Below are 27896 nucleotides of genomic sequence, written 5' to 3'. Positions count from 1 at the left end.
GATGTACGGCGCTTTGGATAAACGGGTCTGCGAAATGAAATTGTAACACTGCAAATTATAAAAGTGAGCAACAGAATTTTAAACTCAATTCCAAATCTAAGAGAGCCAGCATAGAGAGGAGGGCCGGCGATTAAGAAACTTCAAACCCCAAAGCAGATAAAATGACCAAAAGTAACAGGATGGTATTTAAGACCTAACTTATAAAAAAACAGCTAGGCGACCCCCTCTTCCAGAGGACCTGGGAATACGAAAATATGCAAAATAAGGGGGCCAAGCCTCAATCAGGAGAACAGCGTGCCCTGGGGACAGCCATGGCTCAGTTATCACACAAAAGTCCAGATTATTAGAAATAATAAAATCACTGATGATAAAGGACTTCTTACTGTTTGGTGTCAAAGCAGAATGAAAAGAAACGGGAGTGCAGCACACAGGACGTATGGGGAAACTCCCGGTGAGAGGGTTAATGACAGATGATGCCAGTGGGGGGAGCTAGCGGGGGGTGGACAGTACTGTGGGGTGCCACCATAGGTGGAAAGGGAGGCTCTGGGAAGGAAGTGTGGGATGTAAACAGCCAGTCACGTGGAGAGGACGGTACTGCAGCCTTTCAGATAGAGAATAATAATAATAATAATAAATTGAGTTTGTATAGCCCTTCTCATCTGCGGAGACAGATCTCGAAGCACTTCACAGACAAAATTTGACACCATGAGACAAAATGAATGACAAAATGTAATTACCATATTCATATTGGCCTAACATCATAACCAAAATCCTAGACAATATAGTCTCATACCACAATACTGATATTTTACATAGATGAATGAATGAATGTATGCGCTCCTCATTTGTCGAGTGAGCACTCTTACCAACACCATTGATGGTTTCCAGAAAGAAAAAAAAAACTCTCTCTCTCTCTCTCTCTCTCTATATATATATATATATATATATATATAGCGTTTTTGTTTATATATATATATATATATATATATATATATATATATATATATATATATATATATATATATATATATATATATATAAACATTTTTTTTTCTGTCTGTCTTACCAACCCTCTTCCTGTCTGTCTTTGTCTGTCCCTCTTGTTGTTCTCTTTTTTCCTCTGTTCTTCAGTTCATCCTCCATTTTCTCCTCTCACAGTCCGGTATCAGTGGCTGTTTGAGGTTGTCGGCTCATTCTTTTCACTGGGACTTGGAGACGATATTGTCTCCTTTTTGGCAGAGCGGGGTGCAGAGCCATATCTGCATGTCTAATCCACTCATTTTACACCCCGAATTAATTCAACGCACGTCTCATCCGTACGGGGATTCACTAAAAAATGCGACCATCATATCATTCCAGCAGGCCAGAGCAAAGACCTAAAGATTGGTGATGTCTTGCACATTGCATGAAAGACTTTCATCATTCTCGACATTTCAATTCATCTCAAGAATGATTAACGAATTAAATTCTCCGCACACTCGGACTTTTCTGCACAGACTCGCGTTAAATTATAACGCCATTTTTTTAACCACTGCTCTCTCAGACTTCAAATGCAGAAGGGATTACGCAAACACATCAGAATTGCTGAGAAAGTACTCGAAATAGCACACTTCTTTCCCAAAGACTCTGCTGTTGTTCAGTGACATCATCTCCAGTAAAATGTACCATCGCCAAAATCCCAGGTGTCCAGGTCAAACAGAGGTGAATCAGTCCATCTGGATACAATGTTTCTTTTCTTTTCTTTTTTTTTTTTGGGGGGGGGGGCTTTTCTCCCAAATTGTATCCAGCCAAATACCCAAATCTTCCGAGGCTTCCCAGTCGCTGTTCCACCCCCTCTGCCAATCCAGGGAGGGCTGCAGACTACCACATGCCTCCTCCGATACATGTGGAGTCGCCAGCCGCTTCTTTTTACCTGCCAGTGAGGCACTTCACCAGGGGGACGTAGTGCGTGGGTGGATCACGCTATTCCCCCCAGTTCCCCCTCCCCCTGAACAGACACCCTGACCGACCAGAGGAGGCGCTGGTGCAGCAGCCAGGACACGTACACACATCCGGCTTCCCACCCACAGACACGGCCAATTGTGTCTGTAGGGACGCCCGACCAAGCCGGAGGCAACACGGGGATTCGAACCAGCATCCTTGTGTTGGTAGGTAACGGAATAGACCGCTACGCTACCCGAACGCTCCGGCACAATGTTTATTGACAGATACATTTCATCACTCATCTTAGTGACCCCTTCAGTCTAAACTGACTGCAGGTATCCCCGCCCTTTTTTTGGATTTTCTCACTTGGATTATTGAGCATGCATAAAGCCACTAGGTGTCCTGGGTTTTTGTAATTTTATTTTGTAGTGTCTGATCTGAGGCTGCTCCCTACACGAGTGCCTGACATTATGTAGCAAAAGCACATCTTTGACTTCAAAAAAGGCTTGTGAAAGCTAACCTAGCTTCTTTAAGGCTAACACGATATTGTATAGGGTGTAGAAATTACATGAGACACCGAGGCTCATAAAAGGACTAAAAAATTTTGACCTCTTTTGAAGTGGTCCACCAAAGGTTTTTAAAAATTTTGCAAATCGTTTTGGAAGTTATTTCTTCAAAGCACTTTACAGTATAATGAGAAGATACACTTAGGGCATATATAAGAGGCTCCATTGGAAATGGAAAACATCATCTTGCTCATTGCTATGCTTTAACCCAAGCACTATGCAGCATGGATATTTTGAAATTCATTCAACTTGCCAACTGACGGAAGAATTTGTTGATCTACAGTGGTGGTCCATCTTGGCCACATTACACAGTGAGGGATAAGATTGACAGCTGATGATTGCTTATGGCATGAAACAGGCTTGTACTGTCTCATAAAGAATTTACTTGATATATATATAAAATTGTCTCAATGATTCCTCCCTCTCCACCGCAAGCTGATGTGTGGTGAGGGTTCTGGTGCAAAATGGCTGCATTGGGGTGCGTTTCCCTCCTTCGCTGTAAAGCGCTTTAGGTGTCTAGATCAAGTGCTATATAATTGTAATCCAAATTCAACTTAAAAACGAGAGGTGCAGCCATCCTGATTAGTAAAAATGTCAAATTTATTCCCTCTAATACCATCTATATTATAGTAACTGGCTCCCTCTACCAAATCCCAGTTGCTGTTGTCTGTGTGCATGCCCCAAATTGGGATGACAGAATTTATGAAGAAACTTATATCATCACTTCCTGATTTACACACTGACAAGCTAATATTTGGAGGAGACATTAATTGTGTGATGGATCCCACTCTAGATAGATCTAGCTGTAGAGCGGTCACACCTTCTAATTTGTCACAAGCTCTGGCCACATTTATGGATCAGTGTGGCTGTGTCGACCCATGGAGATTTTCTCATCCAACTGATAGGCACTATTCTTTTTATTCAGGTGTCCATAACTCGCATGCCTTTTACTCCCATATAGATTATTATTTTTTGATAGCTAAGACACTTCTTCCCTCTGTGGCCTCGGCTGAATACTCTCGTTAATTCTGACCACTCTCTTGTGATACTTGATTTATATTTTGAAGCCCAACATAGAGAGAATACACTTTGTAGACTGGATTCCATACTCCTGTCTGACATCAAATTTTGCAATCTTATCACTCAATCTATTGGGCTCTTTCTGGAGACTAACAAAACTGAAGATATCAATCCATCTTTATTATGGGAAACCCTTAAGGTATCCCTTAGGGGTAAGATAATCTCATTCATGTCTCATACTAACAAGGCACAAAAGAGAAGACAATGTGAGCTTATGGAAGCAACAGCTGATCGAGACTGCCAATGTTCCACGTTGCAATCTCCTGAGCTGTTCAAGGAGTGATTTGGTCTCTAGACTAAGCTCAATCTTTTGTCCAATAGGGATGCAGAATACGTAGATGCTGTGTAAAGAACGGGGAACATTGTATGAACATTGGGGAAAAGACAGGATGCCTTCTTGCATATCAGTTGAAGGGCAGGAGGGCCTCACAACAAATTTTTCAAATAACCAATAACGTACCTTCACTGACAACTAACCCCTCTGAAATTAATGAGACTTTCAGAGCCTATTATTCTGATCTATACAAATCTGACTCACCTGAAGATCATGTTGACATGTTAAATTTCTTCAATGGGCTCAATGTCCCTTAATTAACTCCGGAACACCACAAAAAATTGGGGACACCGTTAAAGCTTAGCAAAATAACTGATGTCATCAAGTTAATGCAGAGTGGGAAGTCCCTGGGACCAGAAGGTTATCCTGTGAAATTTTATAAAAAGCATTCTAATGAGTTAGCACCTTTGCTTTTAGAAATGTTTGAGGGTTCTCTCCAACAAGGTAGATGACTGCCAACACTAACCCAAACCTCTATTTCACTTATCCTTAAAAAGGATAAAGATCCAAATTTATGTTCTTCTTATTGGCCTATTTCGTTTCTTAATGTGGATGAAAAGTTGCTTGCTAAAGTCCTTGCATGTAGAATTGAGACTATTTTGCCCCCTATTATCTCCATTGACCAAACAGGGTTTATTAGAAAAACTGTCATTCCTTCACAAACATAAGGAGACTGCTTAACATCATTCACTCCTTGGCGCTTCTGTCCAATCCTGAGGTGGTTATATCTCTTGATGCAGAAAAAGCCTTCGATTGAGTTGAGTGGCACCATCTATTCTTCACATTAAAACAATTTGGGTTCGGAGAGAAATTTACATTCTGGATATGCTTACTGTATGCTTGCCCACAGGCCTGCATATGTACCAACAATCAGCAATCACAATTCTTTCTCCTCTCACGCAGGACACACCAAGGTTGCTCAAGTTTCCTCCCTCCTTTTTGCCATTAGTATTGAACCTCTATCCATTGCTCTTAAAGCTAATAAGTTGTTTTCAGGTATTAAAAGAGGCGGAGTTGAGCACAAAGTATCCTTGTATGCAGATGACCTGCTCCTTTATGTTTCCGATCCAATAAGTTCCATTCCGCATTTTTTAGCTACTCTCGAATCCTTTGGAACTTTCTCTGAGTACAAATTAAACATGCAGTAAAGCAAATGTTTTCCTATTAATCAGTTGGCCCAGGGAATACCGAATCTAGTATCCCCTTCAAATTATCTAACACTACGTTCAAATACTTAAGAATTAATATTACTAGCTCCATCCACTCCCTAAGTGAGGAAAATCTTATAGCTTTAACAACTAAAGTGAAAACTGATCTGCAGCGATGGAACAGCCTACCTCTCTTGCTAGCAGATAGAGTACAATCCATTAAAATGAATGTCCTCCCCAGATATTTCTACTTATTTCAGTGTTTATCCATTTTTCTACCTAAACATTTTTTTCGTCAATCAGATTCAATAATAAAAATAAAAAAAAACAACAAAAAACAATAATTTCTAAATCTCTGCTCCAGAAGGGGAGGTCACAGGGAGGACTCAGTCTACTGAAGTTTCAATCATATTACTGGGCAGCTAACATACATAAAATTGTGCTCTGGTTCTTGGATACAGATAATAATTGGATCCAACTAGAAGTTAACTCTTGTCACTCCTCATCCTTAAAAGCCCTGGTGTGTAGCAGCCTTCCACTTAAACCTAGACAACGCTCCTCTAACCTCATATGTCTGTGAACGTTCTCATTCATCCAGGTCATGGTTATCCAAAGGACTTGAATCAAGTGCAACTGGACTTGGTATATATCCGTGAAGACGTTTCGCCTCTCATCCAAGAGGCTTCCTCAGTTCGTGCCTTTCTGACTAGACCAAGCTAGTCTGACTGGCTGGTGATGAGACTCAGAATTTATCCTCTTTGGAGTCGTTGTCAGAGCTATAGATGTCCATGCCTCTTTGTGTCCCGATGTTTACCAACGCCCGTCGCTAACAGAGCCATAAATATGAGTGGCTCTTTTTTGTGTACCGATGTTTGGCTGTGCCAAATAACGATGATAACGACGATAACGACGGGCGCAGCCACATATCTATGGCTCTGTTAGCGACGGGCGTTGGTAAACATCGGGACACAAAGAGCCATGGACATCTATAGCTCTGACAATGACTCCAAGAGGATAAATTCTGAGTGTCATCACCAGCCAGTCAGACTAGCTTCGTCTAGTCAGAAAGGCACGAACTGAGGAAGCCTCTTGGATGAGAGGTGAAACGTCTTCACGGATATATACCAAGTCCAGTTGCACTTGAATCAACTCCTTTGGATTGAACCTCATAGTTATAACCAACTTGAAAATCTTGCAGCAAATTAGGCAAAAGTTTGGCTGGACTTCTCTGCCTCTAGCTACATGTATTTGTAACAATCAATTATTTCTACCAGCCAAGATTGATTCAAGATTTGCTGCCTGGCATAGACAAGGCCAATCCCACCTGGGTGACCTTTATGTTGATTGCCTGTTTGCTAGCTTTGCACAATTACACTCTACATTCAACCTTCAGCACTCTGATTTGTTTAGGTATCTCAAAAGTCATAAATCCAACACCTTAGTATTTCCGCAGGATCCACCAGCCTCGGGCATTGACCATTTTCTTGCAGTGACTGACTTGTCAAAAGGCCACATTTCTCTCATATATGATTTTTTATCAGCAGTGACTCCCCCTGCTCTGCATAGGATCAAGATAGATTGGGAGACTGAACTGGGTATCACTTTTTCAGATGAATGGTGGGACGTTGCATTAGATGCAATAAACTCATCCTTCTCCTGTGCGAGGCTTAGCCTCATTCAGTTCCAAGTATTTCATGGGATCCATCTTAGTAATCGAAGATCTATCCAAACCTCTCTGATACTTGTGACAGATGGATGCTCTCAGGCACCAGTAGACTTGACTCATATGTTCTGGTCATGCCCGCGCTTGGTGGAATATTGGAGATCTTTTTTGACCTTCAGCAATATTGGAACTGACTCTGGACCCATCGCCTCAGATTACTATCTTTGGTGTCCCCGAGGAGGGTGTTAGAATGACTGCCAAACAAAAAAACGAAATCTCCTTTGCCTCTTTAATTGCCTGTCGTCGAATTCTCCTCTTATGGAAAAATCGCTGACCCCCCTCAAACACGTCCTGGCTGCGGGACTTAATGTCATTTCTGAAACTGGGAAAGATCAAATTTGTTGCCGTGACTCAGCTGAAAATTTTACAAACACTGGCAGCCTCTCATCTCTCACTTTGAAACAATGCAATCTATCCCATTGGACTAGAGTGTTGGAAGTAAGATTGGCTGTAGATAACTGTGGATTGTTCTGGGGGGTGTAAGCACATATAGCTGTGTGTATGTAGGTACATTAAGTGTATGTAAGAGTGGGTAAATATGTGTACAGATCTAACAGTGTACAGGTACACACATCTTGGACTGTGACCCTTTAGGGTGCAGGAAGTGCTTAAGGTTAGGTTGATGTGATGATTTTGTATAATACAAGTTGCCCATTCCCTTTATTTTTTTAGTTGTACAATTACTTTGTTATCTGTATTTATTCAATTACTATTATTGTTACTTAGCCATTTTATTTATCACTGTCTTTGTGTTTATGAGCCAGGAGGGGATTACCGGGGCTAAGGGGGATATAGTCAAAGAAAAATATGAATCTGTAATACTGTATGTGCAAAGATATGTGCAGATTGTTGACTAAAATTTGGTTACAAAAAAGAAACTGGCCAATGATTTTGAAATTGCACAGTATTTCATAAAGAATTTGTGTTATCACACCATAAATAAGAGGATGATAAAACAAGCTGGATCAAACAACTATTATTTCCAAGAGTTTAGTTGTGCATTTGGTCAGACGTGATAAAACTGTGACTGCCAATTTACACAGTGGTATTGTCATATCGCAGAGATTTTGACCTATTCAAAATAATAATAGCGGTTTCTGAACACTTTAAAAAAAAAAAAAACATTAGCTCTACCAAAAGTCCCCAAAACACCGTGAGTTTTCCCCTTAAGTATGACAACTAAGCCTTAATTTCTCCTCAGCTGAGGGACTTAGGGCCCAGACACACCAAACTGACTAGCGGCGACGAAGGCTGACTGTTATATTGCCTCACATCGCCTGCCGTCTGGGCCAAAAAATAGCACTTGAACACACCGCAAAGACTACAGCCGACAGCCAACTAGCATGTACATTCTGCACTGATTTGCTAAGCTGAACAGCCAATCAGAGTGATCTCTCTCACCAACGGGCTCCGCCGATTCAACCGAAAAGCTACCAACAGGGGTGCGACTAGTGCCGACGGTGCGGGACACACCGCAAAAACTAGGGTCACAGACGCTCGCCGGTGGCCAACCGTAGGCCTGGTGTGTCAGGGCCCTTAGTCTTAGGGTGTTGCACAGAATACCTTAAAAGGTTTCCTTAGTTAAGGAAAAATGTTAAGAGATTTACTGCATTGAAAGATATTTTACAGCGGTAAAATTCTACAGTTCCCATGGAGACCACTTGTTTACTTGCACTCGCCTTTGTGATACCTGCTTCACAAAGCTGGCCTTTAGTTAAAATAAAAAAATGGAAGAAAAGAAAACCAAATTGGTCAGAGGAGGAAAAGATTATACTTTTGGAGGAATACAATAAAAGAAAGCACACACTGAAACGTAATTTTGATAACCAAATAATTATTTTATAATTATTATTATAGTATTATTTTATTTTCATGATTGCAAACTAACTGGACATTGATTGAATGTTATTTTCTGTGAACAAATTGATGTTCATATTGTACGGGCGCTTGAATCCTGATGTGGGTGCCGTCTATCACCCCGCACACTTTTGGGAAGCTGGCAACGTTACGTGCGCCGCTGTCTCATCCTCCTCTTGTCTTGATGGGAACGTCACCACGGTGTTCAGCAGATGGGTAAGGGCGTTTGAAACTCGGTGAATGACGCGGCACACCGTTGACTTGTGGACATGAAATATAAATTACCCATTAATGACGGGAAAGATCCTGTAGGATAGAGCAACCTTTCATTGCAAAGGGGCTGGAAGAGCACAGCTGTGGACAGTAGAGTGATCCACCTCTAGCTCAACTAGATCTCCTAGATCAACTGGACAGTCGGGCAAATCATGACCTGAATACTGGTCAACTCTATAGTGTAAAATCAATCGGTCATCGTTAAGCGTATCCACGGGGTTCTCTCGGTCGTGGAACACTCTTCTCAGGATGCGTTCATTTTCTTCATTTATCCCCATAAACTCGGCTGTGTTGTGGTTAAGTATAGATTCAGAGGTACCTTAATTTTGGTTGCTAAGGTCTTTTGTGCAACTGCTTAAAATGTTTAAAGGATTCCTTAAGTATAAGGAGAAAACCTGGAATACTTAAGTGATCATTTTAAGGAACCTTAAGGAGAAGACTTAAGCCTCCTACAGACTGTGTGATTTTAGCTATTCTATCAGTTTATTGTAAGCCACACTGTGCGATATGGGTCTAATAAACTTGGGTACGACATAAAGTTTAATGTATGTAGTCTGAACGATAACACCTACTGAATCGCAGGCTACCGGCACAAGTCCATAAAAACATCATCAGCGTGCGTGCCGCATCAGCACGCGTAATCAATCTACGCCGCTGGTAGAGCAACATGACGCCAAGCAGGAATGGAGTCCTTTCAATAGTCGCCGCAGCTCGTTTTGTTGCTCATTTTGTTGAATCCATCACATTTGGGTCACAGATGCTAACAGTCTGTTTGTTTGTGTTTAGTGCCAGCAAAGATTCTGCGTCGCGTTGATCAGTGCGTCACTTTCTGCTGCATTTCTACTGGTTGGTTAGTGGACGTAGGCCGTAGCAGCAGTCACATTGTGAGATGGTCGTCCTAAATTTCTGACACTGTCAGACTTTTGTCCCAGGTTATCTTCGATCACAAGACCGTAATAACGGCCGTCTTCTCACAGTGCGACGTAGGACCACCGTTTTAGAGCCCCGACCAAAGACATGCCATGTTTAGTCATCTTGAGTCTGAGACGGCCCAAATCGCACAGTCTGTAGGAGGCTTTATGGGTGTTTTGTGCAACCGATTTAAAGGTTGCACAAAGGGATTTAAAGGAAAATCTTAACTTAAGGTGTTTTGCGCAACCGTCCCAGACCTTTTTTTTTTGCATTCTGTGAAATACAGGGAAAGACTTTGTGGTGTCCTAGCAAATCCTCGTAGGTTTGCTCTGACACTTTGTTATCACATGATGTTTTTTGTGTGTGGTCAAATGTAAATCACACTGACCTAAGGAACTTGTTGAGGTCTCCATGCTTCATGTACTCAAACACCATGATCAGAGGGTCTCCGTCCACACACACGCCATAGAATTTAACAATGTGGTCATGCTGCAGGTTGGTGAGCAGCTCCGCCTCCCTCTGGAAGTCCTTCCTGGCAGACAGGTTGGGGTCTTTCAGCGTCTGACGGTCAAAAATAGAAGAAGTCAATTCAAATGTCCTGATGAAGCACTTAAAACAAACAAGTACATCGCCAAATATTTCATCATGAACAACAGACAAATATAGTTCAAACTCATAAGAAAAATATTTGTCAGATACTTGACCTGAGGTGTGTGTGTGTGTGTGTGTGTGTGTGTGTGTGTGTGTGTGTGTGTGTGAGAATAGATATGGATGAGAGAACTACGCCAGCAACACCATCATCACAGGACATCCCATAATGCAGACTTTTAGCTGATGAGAAGTAATGGAAAGTGAGACGATGCTTGGCTGGGAAATGTGTGCTGGAAATGGCTGGATATGAAAGACTTCTCGGGTCTTCTTTTTTTTTTGGACAGCATTTTATGTCTGGGCCCTTCCAGGCTAAACCTAAATCAGCAAACTTGTTAAAGCATAAAGCACCCTAACCCTTACTAGACAACATTTGAACTCTTTATTTGACTGGTTTCTCTCTGGTTGAGGGATATTGAAAAATAAACATCTGGCAATGATTTAATTTTTCTTCCAAAATGAATTCAGAATCAGAATTGGGAACGTTTCATTTCATGCACTTGCGCACATGAAATGAGATGAAACATCGTTTCCCCCAGCCCACAGCGGTGCAACACAAAGACAATAACACAACCAAAAACTACATGAACAGATATATCCAAACTAACACATATATCTAAACTAAACAAACAAAAAAATCTCTGTCCAGGAGAGCAAACACCGGCCAGGATGACTGTCGGAACTGCCGGTCTGCATGGGCTAACAGTTAGCTTAGCCTGCCTCTCTTCTACGTCCTGTCACACCGCCCTCCGTGTTTCCTCTTCGGGCACAGTTGTGGGCAGGGCCGTGGTCCTTGGGCCCACAGGACACAGCAGACCAAGCTCCCTCAGGTGATCCAATGCCAGCTCTCCCAGGTAGACACCTTCGGCACACCTCCCCGCACTCCAGACGACACTAAAAACACAGTGAACGCTAGGCGAGGCCGCCGCCAGACCACCATCAGTGTTATTGGAACTGCCGGTCTACATGGGCTAGCAGTTAGCTTAGCCTGCCCCGCTTCTGTGTCCTGTCAGACCGCCCTCAGTGTTTCCTCTTTGGGCACAGCTCCAGGCAGGGCCGCGGTCCCTGGGCCCACTGGATGCAGCAGACCAAGCTCCCTCAGCCGATCCAGCGCCAGCACTCCCAGCCATCAAACAAGACAAACTTAGATGCAGACGTGGACAAAGACACTGCATGGACGGTACTGGGTGAAGTTGCTGCAAACTTCATATTCACTTCAACGAATTCATAGGCGTTTGGAAATTAATTCATCGAAATATGTCCATGCAACGCTGGCTTATGGTCAGTAGAACTGTAATCACTTCTTGTGTCTCTGTTTTAACAGGAAAAAAGGCAGATTGTCTATTGTTTTTCATATACATATCTGTCCCATAATGTAAACTCTTACAATTAAACTTTGTGCTTGAATAGCACTGAGTGACAAGTCGGGGCAGGCGTCACAGTGGAAAACTATTGTCAAAAACTGAAAGTTGAGTGTGATCCCGGAGAAACGTCTGGAAAGCAGCATTGTTTTGATTGGCGATGGGATATGACAAGGAGATCCTTGACGTCTTTTGAAGTACAGAGCATGAATGATCAAATCCTGGTGGCCTGTCAGTTACAGCCGTAAACACCATCATGCCGCAGAACCAAAACAAGAATAATGGAAACAGCATTCCGATATAGAGCCTCCGGTATAAGGGGGGGGGGGGACCTCAAGTCATCATCTGCAATGGGGAACTGGAGAAACTATTCACTTTTGAGCTCCTCTGCCCTTGACTCGTGCTCCCAGTTCGGCGCTGTCATTACAGCCGGAGCGATGTCATGACGGAAATGCATTTACTCATATGTTCTCTTTTAGTAGTTTAAGTGCCGGCGTGGCTGAGATGTACGACGGAGAAGGTAAAAGGGACATAAAATTCTATTACCAAATCAAACTGCACTCTTAAAGAGGAACGCTCCTTCTCCGGGCATTGCTCCAAAACAATACATTCCAACGCTTGATCACATTAAATTGAGGGGAAGTGTAGCAATGAATTTTCCCTTTGTTGACCTTAAAGCATATTGGCCGTCTCATTCCGTCACATCAACAGACTTTGGACTGAAGGCACAAATAGGATGCAGTGGGGTGGTCGGTGAGATTTGATAAGGAAGATGGAGAAGACGTGAAGGGAACGCATAACTGAAAACTGGGTAGACATATATAAATAAATATTTTTTTAAAATCCAGTAATAATAAGAAATGAGAATGATAACGATAGCGGTACAATAGCGCAGTGGTTAGAACGGTTGCCTCACAGCAAGAAGGTTCTGTGTTTGAGCCCCATGGTAGTCCAACCTTGGGGGTCGTCCCGGGTTGTCCTCTGTGTGGAGTTTGCATGTTCTCCCTGTGTCTGTGTGGGTTTCCTCCGGGTGCTTCAGTTTCCTCCCACAGTCCAAAGACATGTAGGTCAGGTGAATCGGCCGTGCTAAATTGCCCCTAGGTAGGAATGTGTGTGTATATGCTGGCCTTGTGGGATGGCCTGGTGGCCTGTCCAGGGTGTCTCCCGCCTGCTGCCCAATGACTGCTGGGATAGGCTCCAGCATGCCCGCGACCCCGAGAGCAGGATAAGCGGTTCGGATAATGGATGGAACGGATGGATGGAAATGATAACCAGCCATTTTAACTCTTATAGCATGAATAGCTTGTTTGTAAAGGCGCAGCGGACGGAAAGTTTGAACCTTAATCCTATCCGGGACCTGCTTGCCGAGTCTGCAGGTTTTGTTCAGCAACAGCCTGGTTCACATCAATACTGAACACACATCAGGGAGCTGCCCAGTGCAAAATCAGTCTTCTGCTTCCGGTCAGCCACAACGAAATAAAGGGAGGTTAATTGCCTTGCACAAAGGCACCTTGAACAAAGACGTTAATGTAAAGTTTTTTTTTCTTATTCACTCTCAGCATCCAGATTTTCCCAGGAAGTATGGGATTTGAACTGGTAACCTTCCTACTCCGAGAAATCACTCTTGAGCTTCTGGGCCAGTGTTTTTCAACCCGCAAGCTAATGTGGTAGTAGAGCTGACTTGGTGCACTGTGAAAAAAAAATTCAAATTGCACTTAAAACTAATTATTCTTAAATGAAATAAAATCATTTCACATTTCTATCAACGGAAATGACTTCTCGCATTGCAGTTTCAAAACTGTATGCTGATTTCTTTGTGTCATAAACCCTGTTCCAACTGGACTAGTTTTGCCCAGGTAGCTTCGGGAATTTAAAGGAATTACCAAGAGAATTTGTGATTTTATTCCAGGGAAATATGTTGTGTAATTCGCTAAACTCAGTGGTCCTTCAGTATTAGCAATCCAGTTTGCATGCACACCACTGATGTAGTCTCTGCATTTTTGTTTCACATATTCGATTCTTTTGCAGCACTTGTCTCCAGTCATCAAATGCATCTTTTATCTATGGACACTTGCTGCCCACTTCTTTGAAAAGACTTAACCATATTTATCTCCGCTAGGAAGTAGTGTGGAGGAGACATGCAGTGTCTTCGTCCACGTCTAAGTTTTGTCTTCGTTTCATGGCTGGGAGAGCTGGCGCTGGATCGGCTGGGAGAGCGGGGCAGGCTAAGCTAACTGCTAGCCCATGCAGACCGGCAGTTCGGATAACACTGAGGGCGGTCTGGCTACAGCCTCACCTGGCGTTGACTGTGGTGTTTTTGATGTCGTGAGGAGTGTGGGGAGGTGTGTCGAGGGTGTCTGGCTGGGAGAGCTGGTGCTGGATCGACTGGGAGAGCTTGGTCTGCTTTGTCCGATGGGCCCGGGGACCACGGCCCCTGCCTGGAGCTGTGCCCGAGGAGGAAAGGCTGAGGGTGGTCTGACAGGATGCAGAAGCGGGGCGGGCTAAGCTAACTGCTAGCCCATGAAGACCGGCGGTTCCGACAGTCATCCTGGCTGGCATTCGTGCCCTTGGACAGTGAGTTTTGTTTAGTTTGGATATATGTGTTAGTTTGGATATGTGTGTTCTTGGAGTTTTTGTATGTATTTTTGTCTTTGTTTTGTACTGCTGTGGGCTGGGGGAAATGGCATTTCATTTCATGTACACAAGTGCATGAAGTGAAATGACAAATAAAGTGTCCCTGAGTCCTGATTTCATTTGGTCGTGCATGTGTGTGTATATCTGTCCGCAGCTAATATCACAGACTACTGGGCCTATCAGCCTACTACCTTTTTTGCACAGTTATGACTGTACGATCAAGAACCTCTCATGATTGTGGTGATTCAAAACCTTTGTTCTTGCTACTGCTGCCCTCTTTCTTCATTCACTAACTAGCTTGTTCTAGAGAGTGAATGAAGAGAGAGCAATGCTGCTCTCTGTTGCCATCTGATCTGAGTCAACCATAGATGTGAGTTGCACGTGCGCACGGTTAACTTAGATCGGGCAGCGACAGTGTCAAAACATTATGTATTCGGGCGTGAGTCTTGAAAGTAAACGAGAAGTCAATCGTATTTGGCGAGTCAGCAAATCACTCACTGCTGATCTCAGCACAGGAGAACAGGAGGAACAGAAAATAATAACCTCTTGTCTTTATTTTCATAATATAATAAAGCTGGGTAAACAGTTTATGCTTGCACATGCGTGACTCACATCTACGGTTGACTCAGATCAGGCAGCGGCATGATCAAAAGCTACTAAAGGAATTTTGATAATCCAAAAAATGCGAAAGTATTAAAGGAACGACTTCCTCCAGGTTGAAGTCAAAACAGGAAGTGTTGCATATTCTTGTCGCTGCCCGATCTGAGTTAACCGTAGATATGAGTAATGCATGGCCGAGTGTAAATGGTTTACCCGGCTTCGTTATATTATAAAAATAAACCCGGGGTTAGGGTTAGGCCAAAATGGTCGCATAGCAAAAACCTTCTCTTTTTGGAAGGTGCACGTTCATATTAGACACTGTCACATTCGTGCGAGGGTCTGCCTAGGAGGCTGCGCATCCACAGATTGACAGGCAAAATGTTTTTATTAGGTAGATTTTTTTTTTAGCTTGAGCGCTGCACATTAAAAACCTCTTTTTTTCCATATTTTCCGTTCAATCGACTTGAGCACTGCGCAAAAGCCTTATAAAACAGGTTTTTCTGTCCGTGGGTGTGTGTATCTGCCTGCTGCTAATCTCGCATACTACTGGGCCTGGCAGCCTAATAGTTTTTGTGCACAGTTATGACTGTATGATCAAGGACCTCTCTTGGTTGCGGATGATTCAAAACATTTGAAAAACCTGTTTTATACTGCAGTTGAGAGCTAATTCCTCAGCAGGTCTTTGGCTGGACTGGCCCGGCGGGCCAGCCTACAAACACGAATGTCCCTGAGTGAGCGACCATGTTAGCGTGACTGAGTGATCAGTTTGACACGACTGGGCTGCTGGATCAGGTAACCAACAACGTCACTGAGGTCACACAATTGGTCGGCCGAGCGCCCAAGAGGCATGACAGACAGTGTACAGTTAATAACACCCCAAATAACAACCACTCTGACTAAACACTCACTGGCGAATTCACATAAGGATTGTGCAGCTTTTGCAGCTGCTAAACATGCACAAATAAGACAAAATGAGATTCATGTAATTCTCAAAACACCCACAAAGGGTGAAATGTACTCCTAACTGCGCTGCCAGGCGAATAGCATCTGGGTGCGCCGGTGCTACTCGCTTCTTCTTTTGGCTTGTTCCCTGTTTTTCAGGGGTCGCCACAGCGGATTTTACAGTTTCCATCAGTACCATGTGAGGGCACAGCGCCAACAGCGGCTATTATTAACCCGGGCCTCGACCAATTCGGTATGGTCTTGCTAACCCCTATACTGATTTGGCAAAATGTTATGTTGGATACCCTTCCTGACACAACCACCACCTCTATGAATGGGGGCACAGGTAAAGCACTGGATGCCATCCCATAATTCATGGACCTGAGCCCATGCCTTGCTCGTGGTGCTATTTGCACATATTTAAATAAGGTAATATGCATATATTTGATGTAAAAGTGGCCCCTTTCTATGCAAATGAGCTCTCATTGCAAAAAAAAGGCCATTTCACAAACATCAGCGCTAATAGCCTCATGTAGTTAGAGTGAAAATGATCAGCGTCTACAGAGAGTTGGTGGTAACTGACCCCCAGACTTTCCAGTGATCACGGCAGCAGTGGTTGTAGCCAGGCGAATGCACTGTCATGCCAGGCGTGCTCGTGAGCAGATATTTCAAAGGAGAACATCACTTTTTGATTTAACCGAGACTGAAATCATTCACAGATACAGGTTACCGGTCAAACAATTCTTGCTATACTCGATGACATCAAGCATGAAATTGAACCTGCCTACTGAGTTCTTGGCATAAAGCCACCATTTATACTTTGCCACGTGGATAATTGCAATCAGATGCATAACAAGGGCAAATCACTCTCAGCTGCAAAATTTTATGGGTATGTTTGCACTGTAATATCATTAGCACCAATGTCTTTTGTGAACGGCCATTGAGACGGGGCAGATAGCGGTTGCAAGCGATGCACAATTCATGGTGCTATCAGCGGCTGCAATCCATTCTTTGTGACTTCGCCTGTCAGAGCGAGTCTTAGAAAAACGAGAGACATCCGAGGATAGAAACAGATGAAAGAAGAGGGGCAGTTAACAGATAATGAGAATAGGTAAACTCACAATTAAACTAAGTTCTCTTTCAAATCAAACATCCCAAGATATGAGTGGAAAGTACTGTTCTTGCAACTGCATTTATAACCTTTTTTAAAAAAAAAATTTTTATAACTCAAATGTAGCTTAACCATGTCGTGTGATATGCTACTTCAGTACACTTTAACACAAAATATTACTGGGACCACTACAGAAAAATTGCAGATTAACATTTAATGTCCAGAAATTCACATTATAGACACTACCACTGACTGTTCCTGTAACAATCTGGCTCCAATTTTGAACACTGACCATACACGGTCCAGCCATATACTAGTTTTTAATTTATTTAATTTCCCCCCCTTTTACTCCCCAATTGTATCTGGCTAATTAGCCTACTCTTCCAAGTGGTCCCCCCGGGGAGGGCTGCAGACTACCACATGCCTCCTCCGATACAGGTGGAGGCATGAGGAGGTGCTAGTGCGGTGACCAGGACAAACACCCACATCTGGCTTCCCACCCGCAGACACGGCCAATTGTGCCTGTAGGACGCTCGATCAAGCCGGAGGTAACACAGGGATTCGATCCGGCGATCCCCGTGTTGTTAGGCGACGGAATAGACTGCTACACTACCCGAACGCCCACCATATACTAGGTTTTGACCTAGTCTTGTTTGTCTATGTCTGAACACCAGAGAAGGGGAGATATGCCTGGCGGGGAGCTGCACTCTGCTGAGTCCACTCTTCTAGCTTACGATTGTGCACCATTAACTCAAACTGTCTTTGGTGAAGAATGTCACCTCACACTGAAATGAAATATCCTCTCTCGTACCGTGATCCGTTTTGGCCCTCATTTTGGCAGCAAATTGTATTGTTAAAAAAGAATACAATATACACTGTTTACAATCGAACAAAAGGATACAAGCATCGCGACCTTTTGGTCGAAGCAGGTTGGTGATGTTCATATTTGTTTCTAGCAACAACAAGCTACATGCTGCCTGCACGAAGCCAGAGATCTTCATCTAGACTTACGTAGAGCTTGCCAGAGCCATTGGTGGTAAAACAATAAAGGGGAAAGGTTAAGGTTTACACTTCCTCAGCAGCCCTAAAAATCTACATGATCATCAGCCCGGCCTGTCTCTGACCTTTAGCTTATGGTGGCTGCAGATGATGAGGTCAGGACCCCAGATGGATGACTTTTCCTATTACCCCTTAATGACAACAGAGCATAACAGATTCAGCTTTAGTACTAATGGCCAGGCCCTGGCTAATGACAGGACAGGGTTTGGATGGTTGTAAGATTGATGTGTTGTGGGGGTGCATACTTTATCAGCCCCTGCTTGTTCTCCCACCTCTCTTCTGCCAGCACCGCCTCACTCTCATTTCCCTCTGTAATGAGTGCTCCAGCCTCTCTCTCTCTCTCTCTCTCTCTCTCTCTCTCTCTCTCTCTCTCTCTCTCTCTCTCTCTCTCTCTCTCTCTCTCTCTCTCTCTCTCTCTCTCCCTCTCTATCTACAGCTCTCTTGTTCTCTCTACATCTCTCTCTATAGTTCTCTCTACATCGCTCTCTCTCTCTCTCTCTCTCTCTCTCTCTCTCTCTTCTCTCTCTCTCTCCCTCTCTCGCTCTATCTACAGCTCTCTTGTTCTCTCTACATCTCTCTCTATAGTTCTCTCTACATCTCTCTCTCTCTCTCTCTCTCTCTCTCTCTCTCTCTCTCTCTCTCTCTCTCTCTCTCTCTCTCTCTCTCTCTCTCTCTCTCCCTCTCTCGCTCTATCTACAGCTCTCTTGTTCTCTCTACATCTCTCTCTATAGTTCTCTCTACATCTCTCTCTCTCTCTCTCTCTCTCTCTCTCTCTCTCTCTCTCTCTCTCTCTCTCTCTCTCTCTCTCTCTCTCTCTCTCTATATATATATATATAAATATCTCCACAGCTCTCTCTCAATTCATTTCAGTTCAATTCAATGATGCTTTATTGGCATGACTGCATTAATTACAATGTTGCCAAAGCAAATCAAGTCCACAGAGTACTTAAATTTATATATATACAGACACATCTCTTTCTCTCTCTCAATTCAATATGTGCTTTATTGGCATGACATACGTTTGTGTACATATTGCCAAAGCATGTAAAACAACAACACAACTATGATTATAATAACAGCAACAACGATTCTCTTTCTCGCTCTCTCTCTCTACATCACTCTCTCCATCTCTCTACATCTCGTTCTCATCTCTCTCTACATCACTCTCTCGCTACATCTCTCTCCACATCGCTCTCTCTCTCGCTTTCTCTCTGTATCAACATCTCTCTACATCACTCTCTACATCTCTCTTTCTCCATCTCTCTCTCTACATCTCTCTCTCGCTCTTTCTCTCTCTCTCTCTCTATATATAGTATATAGTATTTTTATATCTCATCTCTCTCTCTCTACATCACTCTCTCCCTCTCGCTCGCTCTCTCTCTCTCTATATATATAGTATATATATCTCATCTCTCTCCCTCTCCATCACTCTCTCCCTCTCTACATCTCGCTCTCATCTCTCTACATCTCTCTCTCTACAATTCAATTCAATTCAATTCAATTCAATATGTGCTTTATTGGCATGACATACGTTTGTGTACATATTGCCAAAGCATGTAAAACAACAACAACACAATACAACAATGATTATAATAATAACAGCAACAACAATGATTATGATATTAAACAACTAACAGTAGCAATAGGTGCCGTCATCCACTATCTCTCAGGTTGTGGCAAGATAATATAAATCTTGCTGCAATGCTTGCCGCTGGCCCCCCTCCCAGGACCACCCGCAGCTTACCTGCGTCGTCCATTTCCTGGTACTCTGGAATCACATGTTCCAGTTCCTGGACAAAAGCCCGGCGCTGTTTTTCAAATTTGTCACATTTAAGGAGGACGTGCACCTCTGTCTCCACCTCATCTGTCATGCACTGACCACATGTTCGTTGCTCTTTTGGCAACCACGTCTTTTTGTGTCTCCCCTTCTCAATGGCGAGACTGTGGTCACTGAGCCTGTACTTGGTGAGGATCTGTCGCTGCTTCCTGTCTCTGACAGTTAAGAGGTATTCTTCCAAATCACAGTTTGTTTTTAGGGCCCGATAGACTTCTAGTTTGTTTTGAGTTTTGATTTCAGCGTTCCAATGTTTCAGATAATTGTTCTTGCTTTATTTTATAGCCTGATTTATCATAATCTTTTTTTGGGATGCAGTGCTGACCTGAGGTTGGTTGGTCTTAGTATTTGTTACAGGGTTAGTGAGTCTCAGAGCCAGCTGCTTCAGGGGACTCTTTTCGGGGTTCAGTTCTTGGGTTTTCAGAGCTTTAAAGTGCAATGTATTTGTTGGGCTTGTATTTAAGTGCATCCAGAAATTTAGAGATCTTTTTTGTACATTTATCAATAATGGAAACCGGCCTAATTCTGCCCTACATGCATTGTTTGGTGTTTTCCTTTGTATTTTCAGAATCATTCTACAGAATTCAGCATGTAGGGTTTCTGCTGGATGCTTGTCCCAACTAGTGTGGCTGGAAAGACTGAGTGGACCCCATATCTCACTTCCATATAGTGCAATGGGCAGAATTACACTATCAAACAGTTTGCACCAGATGGAGATTGGTATATCAATGTTAAAGAATTTATTTTTAATTGCATATAGAGCTCTGTGAGCTTTTTGTTTTAGGTTATTCACTGCCCTACTGAAACTCTCTGATGCTGTAATAATTAGACCAAGGTAAGTATACTGCATCGTCTGCTGTAAGGTGATGCTACCTAGAGTCAGCTGGTATCTATTTTCCTGACATCTGGGCTTCTTCTGGAAGATCATTACTTTTGTCTTTTTTGGATTTATTGCCAGGGCCTAGTGCTGGAAATAGTCCTCAAGCAGGTCTAGTAGTTGTTGCAGCCCATCTGCGGTTGGTGACAACAAAACTAGATCATCTGCATAAAGCAAACATTTCACTTCCATGGCATACAGGGGGAGACCTGGGGCTGCAGACTGTTCCAGCTGCACCGCCAGTTCATTAATATATATATATTAAACAGTGTCGGGCTAAGTCCACAGCCCTGTCTCACCCCTCTATTCTGAGTGAAGAACTCAGTGCGTTTGTCTCAAATCTTAACTGCACATTTGTTGTCCGAATACATTGACTTTATGTCATACACTTTACCCCCTACACCACTTTTTAAAAGTTTATAGTATAGTCCTTCATGCCAAATAGAGTCGAAAGCTTTTTTGAAGTCAATAAAAATAATACAAGCAAATATTTTTCCATTTTTGGTCTGATTCACATTTTCATTTATGAGGGTGTGTAGGGTGTAAATATGGTCCGTAGTCCGGTGATTTGGGAGGAAGCCAATTTGACCTTTGCTCAGGACGTTGTGTTCGTTAAGGAGGGTTAGAATTCGATTGTTCAAAATGCTATTAAACACCTCCCCCAGACTACTACTCACACAAATGCCTCTGAAATTATTAGGATCCAATTTGTCTCCATTTTTATGAATAGGAGTTATAAGCCCTTTGCTCCAGATGTCAGGAAAAAAATCCCGAACTTAGAACAATGTTGAACAATTTGAGTACTGCTCAGGTGTGCTGTTTTTAAGCATCTCGCTTCTGATGCTGTCAAGGCCACACGCTTTATGGGTTTTAAGGATTTGAGCTTCTGTGCCAATTCTTCTTGTGTTATTGGAAAATCCAGTGGGTTTTGGTTGCCTTTTATAGTGCATTCGAGCAACTGTAATTTCTGTTTGATCAGATTGTAATTGGAATTTGAGTTTTCTTGTTGGATTTCCGAATAGATATGTTCAAAATGATTTTTCCAAATCTCTCCATTTTGGATAGGCAGGTCTTGTGGTTTTGTAGCGCTCAAATTATTCCACATTTCCCAGAATTGGTTTTGATTCAGGGAATTTTCTATTTCCTGTAGGGTTCTATCTACATGGCTTTGTTTTTTCATTCTTAATGTGTGTTTATATAGTTTTAATGTTTCGCTATATTTCTTTCTTATATCCATATCTTGAGGTTGGTAGTGTTTCAGGTCTGACAATTTATGCAGTTCTTTTCTTATATTTTTACAATCGTTGTCAAACCATTTTCCATTTTCAGATTGTTTCTTTTTTCTGTTGTTGGTCCTTGGTAGGACCATGTTTGCTGCTGTCTGAAAGATACAATTGATTTCGTTGACAGCTTGGTTGGTACTGTCCTTATTAGTTTCAAACGGTTTGTTAATGAATAATATTAAGTAATTTGGATGAATTCAGGATATTGATAAATTTTTCTGCACTGTCTGGAGCCCATCTGTAGGTCTTATTAATTTTGAACAGCTTGCTGGGCTCCTCTATAGGCATTTGAGTCAGGTTAATAGTTTTGAAGAAAATCATAATTTGGTTATGGTCAGAAAGAGGAGTTTGTTGTCTGACAGTGAATGCGCTGAAGGAGGTGGGGTCCATGTCAGTTATTGCATAGTCAACTACACCAGCTCCAAGACCTGAGCAACACGTGAACCTTCCCAAAGAGTCTCCTCTGATCCTACCATTAAGCCTGTACAGGCCAGAGGCGCGACAGAGGTGCACTAGCTCCTTACCAGCCTTGTTCACAGTACGGTCGAGGGAGCTCCTTTTAATGAGGCTTGGTGAGAGGTACAGGGAATGTTGACCAAACACGTGTCTGTTACCCTGAGGGTCTATGGTATCATTTATTGAATCTGTTCTTGCGTTAAAATCTCCGCACAGCAGCACATTTCCCTGGGCCTGGAAAAGGCTTACCTCTTCATGGAGGTTACTCAGGAAATCCTCATCATAATATGGGGATTCAATTGTGGGAGAATATAGAGCAGAGATAGATATCTTTGTTTGATATGCCAATTTTATTGCTGAGTTTTAGCCAGCAGTGGGATGTTCCAATTTAAATTTTTGAAATGTGGTTGGCTAAATATCCTCTGTACCAAAGCAAAATACCTCCAGAGTCTCGTCCACGATGTACTGGGTTAAGTTTATTTGATGGAATAATTATTTCTTTGTAACCTGAGGGACAGTGGGTGGTTATGTCTTCACGACACCAGGATTCAGTTACTATGACTATGTCGACATTATCGATGTTTTTTAAGAAGTCAGGGTCTCTACTCTTCATCCCAAAGGAAGATGAGAAGAGACCCTGGATGTTCCAACAAGAGACAGAAAAAGAACGCATGAGACAGAGAATTATCAAGTTACAGTGGAAGAAGACATATATAAAATATCATGATAACTCTTACCAAATACCTCACTATCGATATTGTGGGCATTATTATACATACCCAGAGCCAAATAAACACTCAGGATTCCCCCATGTAAGTGGTTACCCCATTAAGATCTGATGGCACGTAGAGGTTGTCTTAGATGCTGCCATGCAGGAGTCTGGAGCACAGGGTGTAGAGGATCTCCTTTATCTCTCCCAGCTCGGTCTTGGCTGGGGCGGTGGGTGTGGGAGGGGGCTGGGCTACTGCAGCAGCATAGGTTTGTGGCCTGTGCTGTGGGGGACAGGCTCTGTCAAGTGTTGTTGCCTGTTTGTTTTTTGGAGGGGTTGGCTGCACAGGTTTCTTGGACCTGGGGGAAGCAGCACGTAGGTGTGGGTGTGTGTAGGGCTTTCGGCCCAAAGGTGAGTATGGAGTATGGGGCTGGGGGGGGGGGGAGGAGTCCAGGTATTGCGTGTTCTGGGGGGGGGGAAGGGGGGTATCTGGGGATGTGGGAGGGTTCTGGTCTGTAGTCTCCTACTGATGGAGGATAAGTGGGTGTAGTTGGGTTGCGGCCCAAACCAACATCTTTTAGGGTCCTCGCAAAAATCCGCACCCTCTCCTTGTGAAGGTGCAGTCCGTCGTAGAGGTCATGGAGGCTGATGCCTGAATGGTGAGCCAGGTGGACATTGGGAAGAGCAGCACAGCCTCTGCTGATGTCTGCGTTGATTCCATGGATTATATGGGGTGGGGTGTCACGCCGTGGCAGCAGTGTTGACACCACGATCCGAGCCTCTGGGAATTCTCCACTTGCTCTCTCTGCCACTCTACGCACCGCCACAGCCGTGTCACTGCGCAGATAGTGCAGGTCATTGGTCCCGGTGTGGATGATGATACATTGCGGGCTCCCAAGAGATTCCTTGTTCAGGAGCTGTAGTGCATGGCCAGTAGTGCTGCATCCTTTTGCTGTCACGTGATATCCGGGGAATAGTTTCTGAGGGTCCATGAATTTCTGGTTTGAGTCCATAAGCAGGGCTACGTGTGGGCGCTGTTTGTTTGTCTTGGTGGGAGGAGATTGGTTGGGTGGCGGGGGTTGTGTGCTTTGTGTGAGGGGTGTCTGTGTGTCTGTGTGAGTGGTCTCTGTATCATGTTTGTTGGTTGTTCTAGTGTCAGGGGAGGTGTGGTGGTCTGTATGGGTGTTAGTGGCATTGTTTTGGGAGGCTGAAGCCCTGGCCCTGGTGTTCTCTTGGAGCTCTGTCCTAAGATCCTCCATCTGTTTCATGAGGTTCCTCTCTTTCAGTATCCCCTCCTTCTCTAGTTGGGCTACTTGGGAATGGAGGTTTTGGTTTTCCACCTGTAGCTGCTTCACGGTCTCTTGTAGCTCTAAGACAGTCAGTCTGTTCTCTGTTCTCAGCTGTTCCACCTCCTCTCTTAGCTGCTGGATGGAGCTGGTGGCGGTGTCAGAAAACCTGGCCTGGGTGAACTCCCTAAACTCGACAAAGTCCATTTCCAGCAGGGCCAGACTCGCTCTCAGCTGCCTGTCAGTGGCAGAGAGAGAGTGGGAAGGGGGAGGGGGAGGGGCTGCTGCGTGTTGTGGGGGCTCATCGTCAGAAGGGGGAGGGGGAGGGGCTGCTGCGTGTTGTGGGGGCTCTGTAGGTAGCTGGTCCTCAGCCGTGTCGCTGTCTCTGTGGTTGTCTACCTCTGCCTTAAGCAGAGGGAAAACCTCTTCAAAAGAGTTCAGGCTCTCCTCGCTTCCCTGCAGCAGTATAGTTCCTTTAGTGTAGTATGTGATGGTCAGTATCGCATTATCGGTGTCCAGATTTTTATCCGTGCACACTGTGAACCGTCCTCCACGGCCGATTCCCTCTTTAAATATGTGTTTATAGTGTTGGCAGATGGCAGCTTTCCATGCTGACAGTTGTGTGGTGTGGCAGATTAAGTTGTGTTTTATTGGTTTTCCATGCATACAGATTAAGTCCGCGTATAGTGTGTCTGGGTTGTCGTTTAACACTTTCTCCTTGTGTTTCTTCCTAGCCGGCGCGCTCTTGCAGTCCGCCGGGTAATTCACCACACTAGATTCAGTTGGCTTGGTTTCCATGACGATCGGTAATATTTACCACTACCAACGGTTTATTTTTATGGTAACACTTTAGTATGGGGAACATATTCTAAGTAAAAAAACTTAATTACTAGTGAATTAGTAATGATCAAGATGTCACTTTAGTATGGGGAACATATTCTAAGTAAAAAAACTTAATTCAGAGTAATTTAACACTATGAACACTTGTAGTTTTGTGTTTTGTTATGTAAGAACAGACCATATTCATTAAGTGCTAGTAAGGGAGAATAACTCTTCTTGTGGTGCTACCACCTTATAAAGTCCATACTAAGCAAAGCATATTGAGATGGTACTACTAATAAGCAATAATTCTGAGGTTATAGAGGGAAAACTCATAGTTAATGGCTTACTGGTTGTATAATAAGGCCTTGCAGAATAAGGCATTAATGAGTATGTAATAATGACCAATTAAGAGCCAATATGTTACTAATTTGCATGCTAATAAGCACCTAATTAATGGTGACTACGTTCCCCATACTAAAGTGTTACCATTTTTATTTTTTTATTTTGTTTTGCTGGCTAACGTTAGCTAATTTAGATTACTTCCGGTCCTATGTTGCGGTTCTTACGTTTCGTTTTTTATGCACGTCAGATTCAACTGTACATGTCCTACCTTTCCCTCTGCGTCGGCAGGTAGCGTGTTTTTTAGGGTTGGATCCGTAACGTTAGACCAGGCCACGTTAGACCAGGCCACGTTAGACCAGGTCACGTTAGACCAGGTCACGTTAGACCAGGCCACGTTAGACCAGGCCACGTTAGTTGTTGAGTTGTTTTGCTGTACGGTTGGCTAGCAGGTTAGCCAGCTAACAAGTTAGCCAGCTAGCTGTTTGCGAACTCTTCCGCGCAGATTTAATCTAAAAACCTGGGTTTCCTTGTTGGATTAAAGGGAGGATTTTCTGTTAGGAAAACGATATACGATGTCTTCTTCTTTTAGACTGTTTTCTAGATTCTGTCTCACTAGAGACCCAATGTTTGATAATTTTTTAAGAGCTCATCTCATGTGTCCTCGTGGGTCCTTGTCTCTCTCTCTCTCTCTCTCTCTCTCTCTCTATATATATATATATATATATACAGTATATATATATATATATATATATATATATATATATATATATATATATATATATATATCTCATCTCTCTCTCTCTACATCACTCTCTACATCTCGCTCTCTCTACATCTCTCTCTCTCTACATCTCTCCACATAGCTCTCCCTCTCTCGCTCTCTCTCTATATATATTGACATCTCTCTACATTTATCTACATCGCTCTTTCTCTCTCTCTCTCTCTCTCTCTCTCTCTCTCTCTCTCTCTCTCTCTCTCTCTCTCTCTCTCTCTCTCTCTCTCTCTATATATATATATATATATACACTACCGTTCAAAAGTTTGGGATCACATTGAAATGTCCATATTTTTGAAGGAAAAGCACTGTACTTTTTAATGAAGATAACTTTAAACTAGTCTTAACTTTAAAGAAATACACTCTATACATTGCTAATGTGGTAAATGACTATTCTAGCTGCAAATGTCTGGTTTTTGGTGCAATATCTACATAGGTGTATAGAGGCCCATTTCAAGCAACTATCACTCCAGTGTTCTAATGGTACAATGTGTTTGCTCATTGGCTCAGAAGGCTAATTGATGATTAGAAAACCCTTGTGCAATCATGTTCACACATCTGAAAACAGTTTAGCTCATTACAGAAGCTACAAAACTGACCTTCCTTTGAGCAGATTGAGTTTCTGGAGCATCACATTTGTGGGGTCAATTAAACGCTCAAAATGGCCAGAAAAAGAGAACTTTCATCTGAAACTCGACAGTCTATTCTTGTTCTTAGAAATGAAGGCTATTCCATGCGAGAAATTGCTAAGAAATTGAAGATTTCCTACACCGGTGTGTACTACTCCCTTCAGAGGACAGCACAAACAGGCTCTAACCAGAGTAGAAAAAGAAGTGGGAGGCTGCGTTGCACAACTGAGCAAGAAGATAAGTACATTAGAGTCTCTAGTTTGAGAAACAGACGCCTCACAGGTCCCCAACTGGCATCTTCATTAAATAGTACCCGCAAAACACCAGTGTCAACATCTACAGTGAAGAGGCGGCTGCGGGATTCTGGGCTACAGGGCAGAGTGGCAAAGAAAAAGCCATATCTGAGACTGACCAATAAAAGAAAAAGATTAAGATGGGCAAAAGAACACAGACATTGGACAGAGGAAGACTGGGAAAAAGTGTTGTGGACGGATGAATCCAAGTTTGAGGTGTTTGGATCACAAAGAAGAACGTTTGTGAGACGCAGAACAAATGAAAAGATGCTGGAAGAATGCCTGACGCCATCTGTTAAGCATGGTGGAGGTAATGTGATGGTCTGGGGTTGCTTTGGTGCTGGTAAGGTGGGAGATTTGTACAGGGTAAAAGGGATTCTGAATAAGGAAGGCTATCACTCCATTTTGCAACGCCATGC

General features: G+C 43.2%; 1 protein-coding gene across 1 annotated transcript in view; it reads right to left on the bottom strand.

The window, feature by feature from the left end:
- Window positions 1-27896, bottom strand: part of ntrk3b (neurotrophic tyrosine kinase, receptor, type 3b) — a 266488-nt gene that overhangs the window by 37929 nt on the left and 200663 nt on the right. The window contains exon 14 of the mRNA XM_056278574.1: window positions 10205-10377. Coding sequence (XP_056134549.1) covers window positions 10205-10377 — 173 coding nt within the window. The remainder of the gene's footprint in view (window positions 1-10204; window positions 10378-27896) is intronic.

The sequence above is a fragment of the Lampris incognitus genome, chromosome 4 (assembly GCF_029633865.1).
Source record: "Lampris incognitus isolate fLamInc1 chromosome 4, fLamInc1.hap2, whole genome shotgun sequence".
NCBI classification, from domain to species: domain Eukaryota; kingdom Metazoa; phylum Chordata; class Actinopteri; order Lampriformes; family Lampridae; genus Lampris; species Lampris incognitus.
This window is presented reverse-complemented; position numbering and strand designations above follow the sequence as displayed.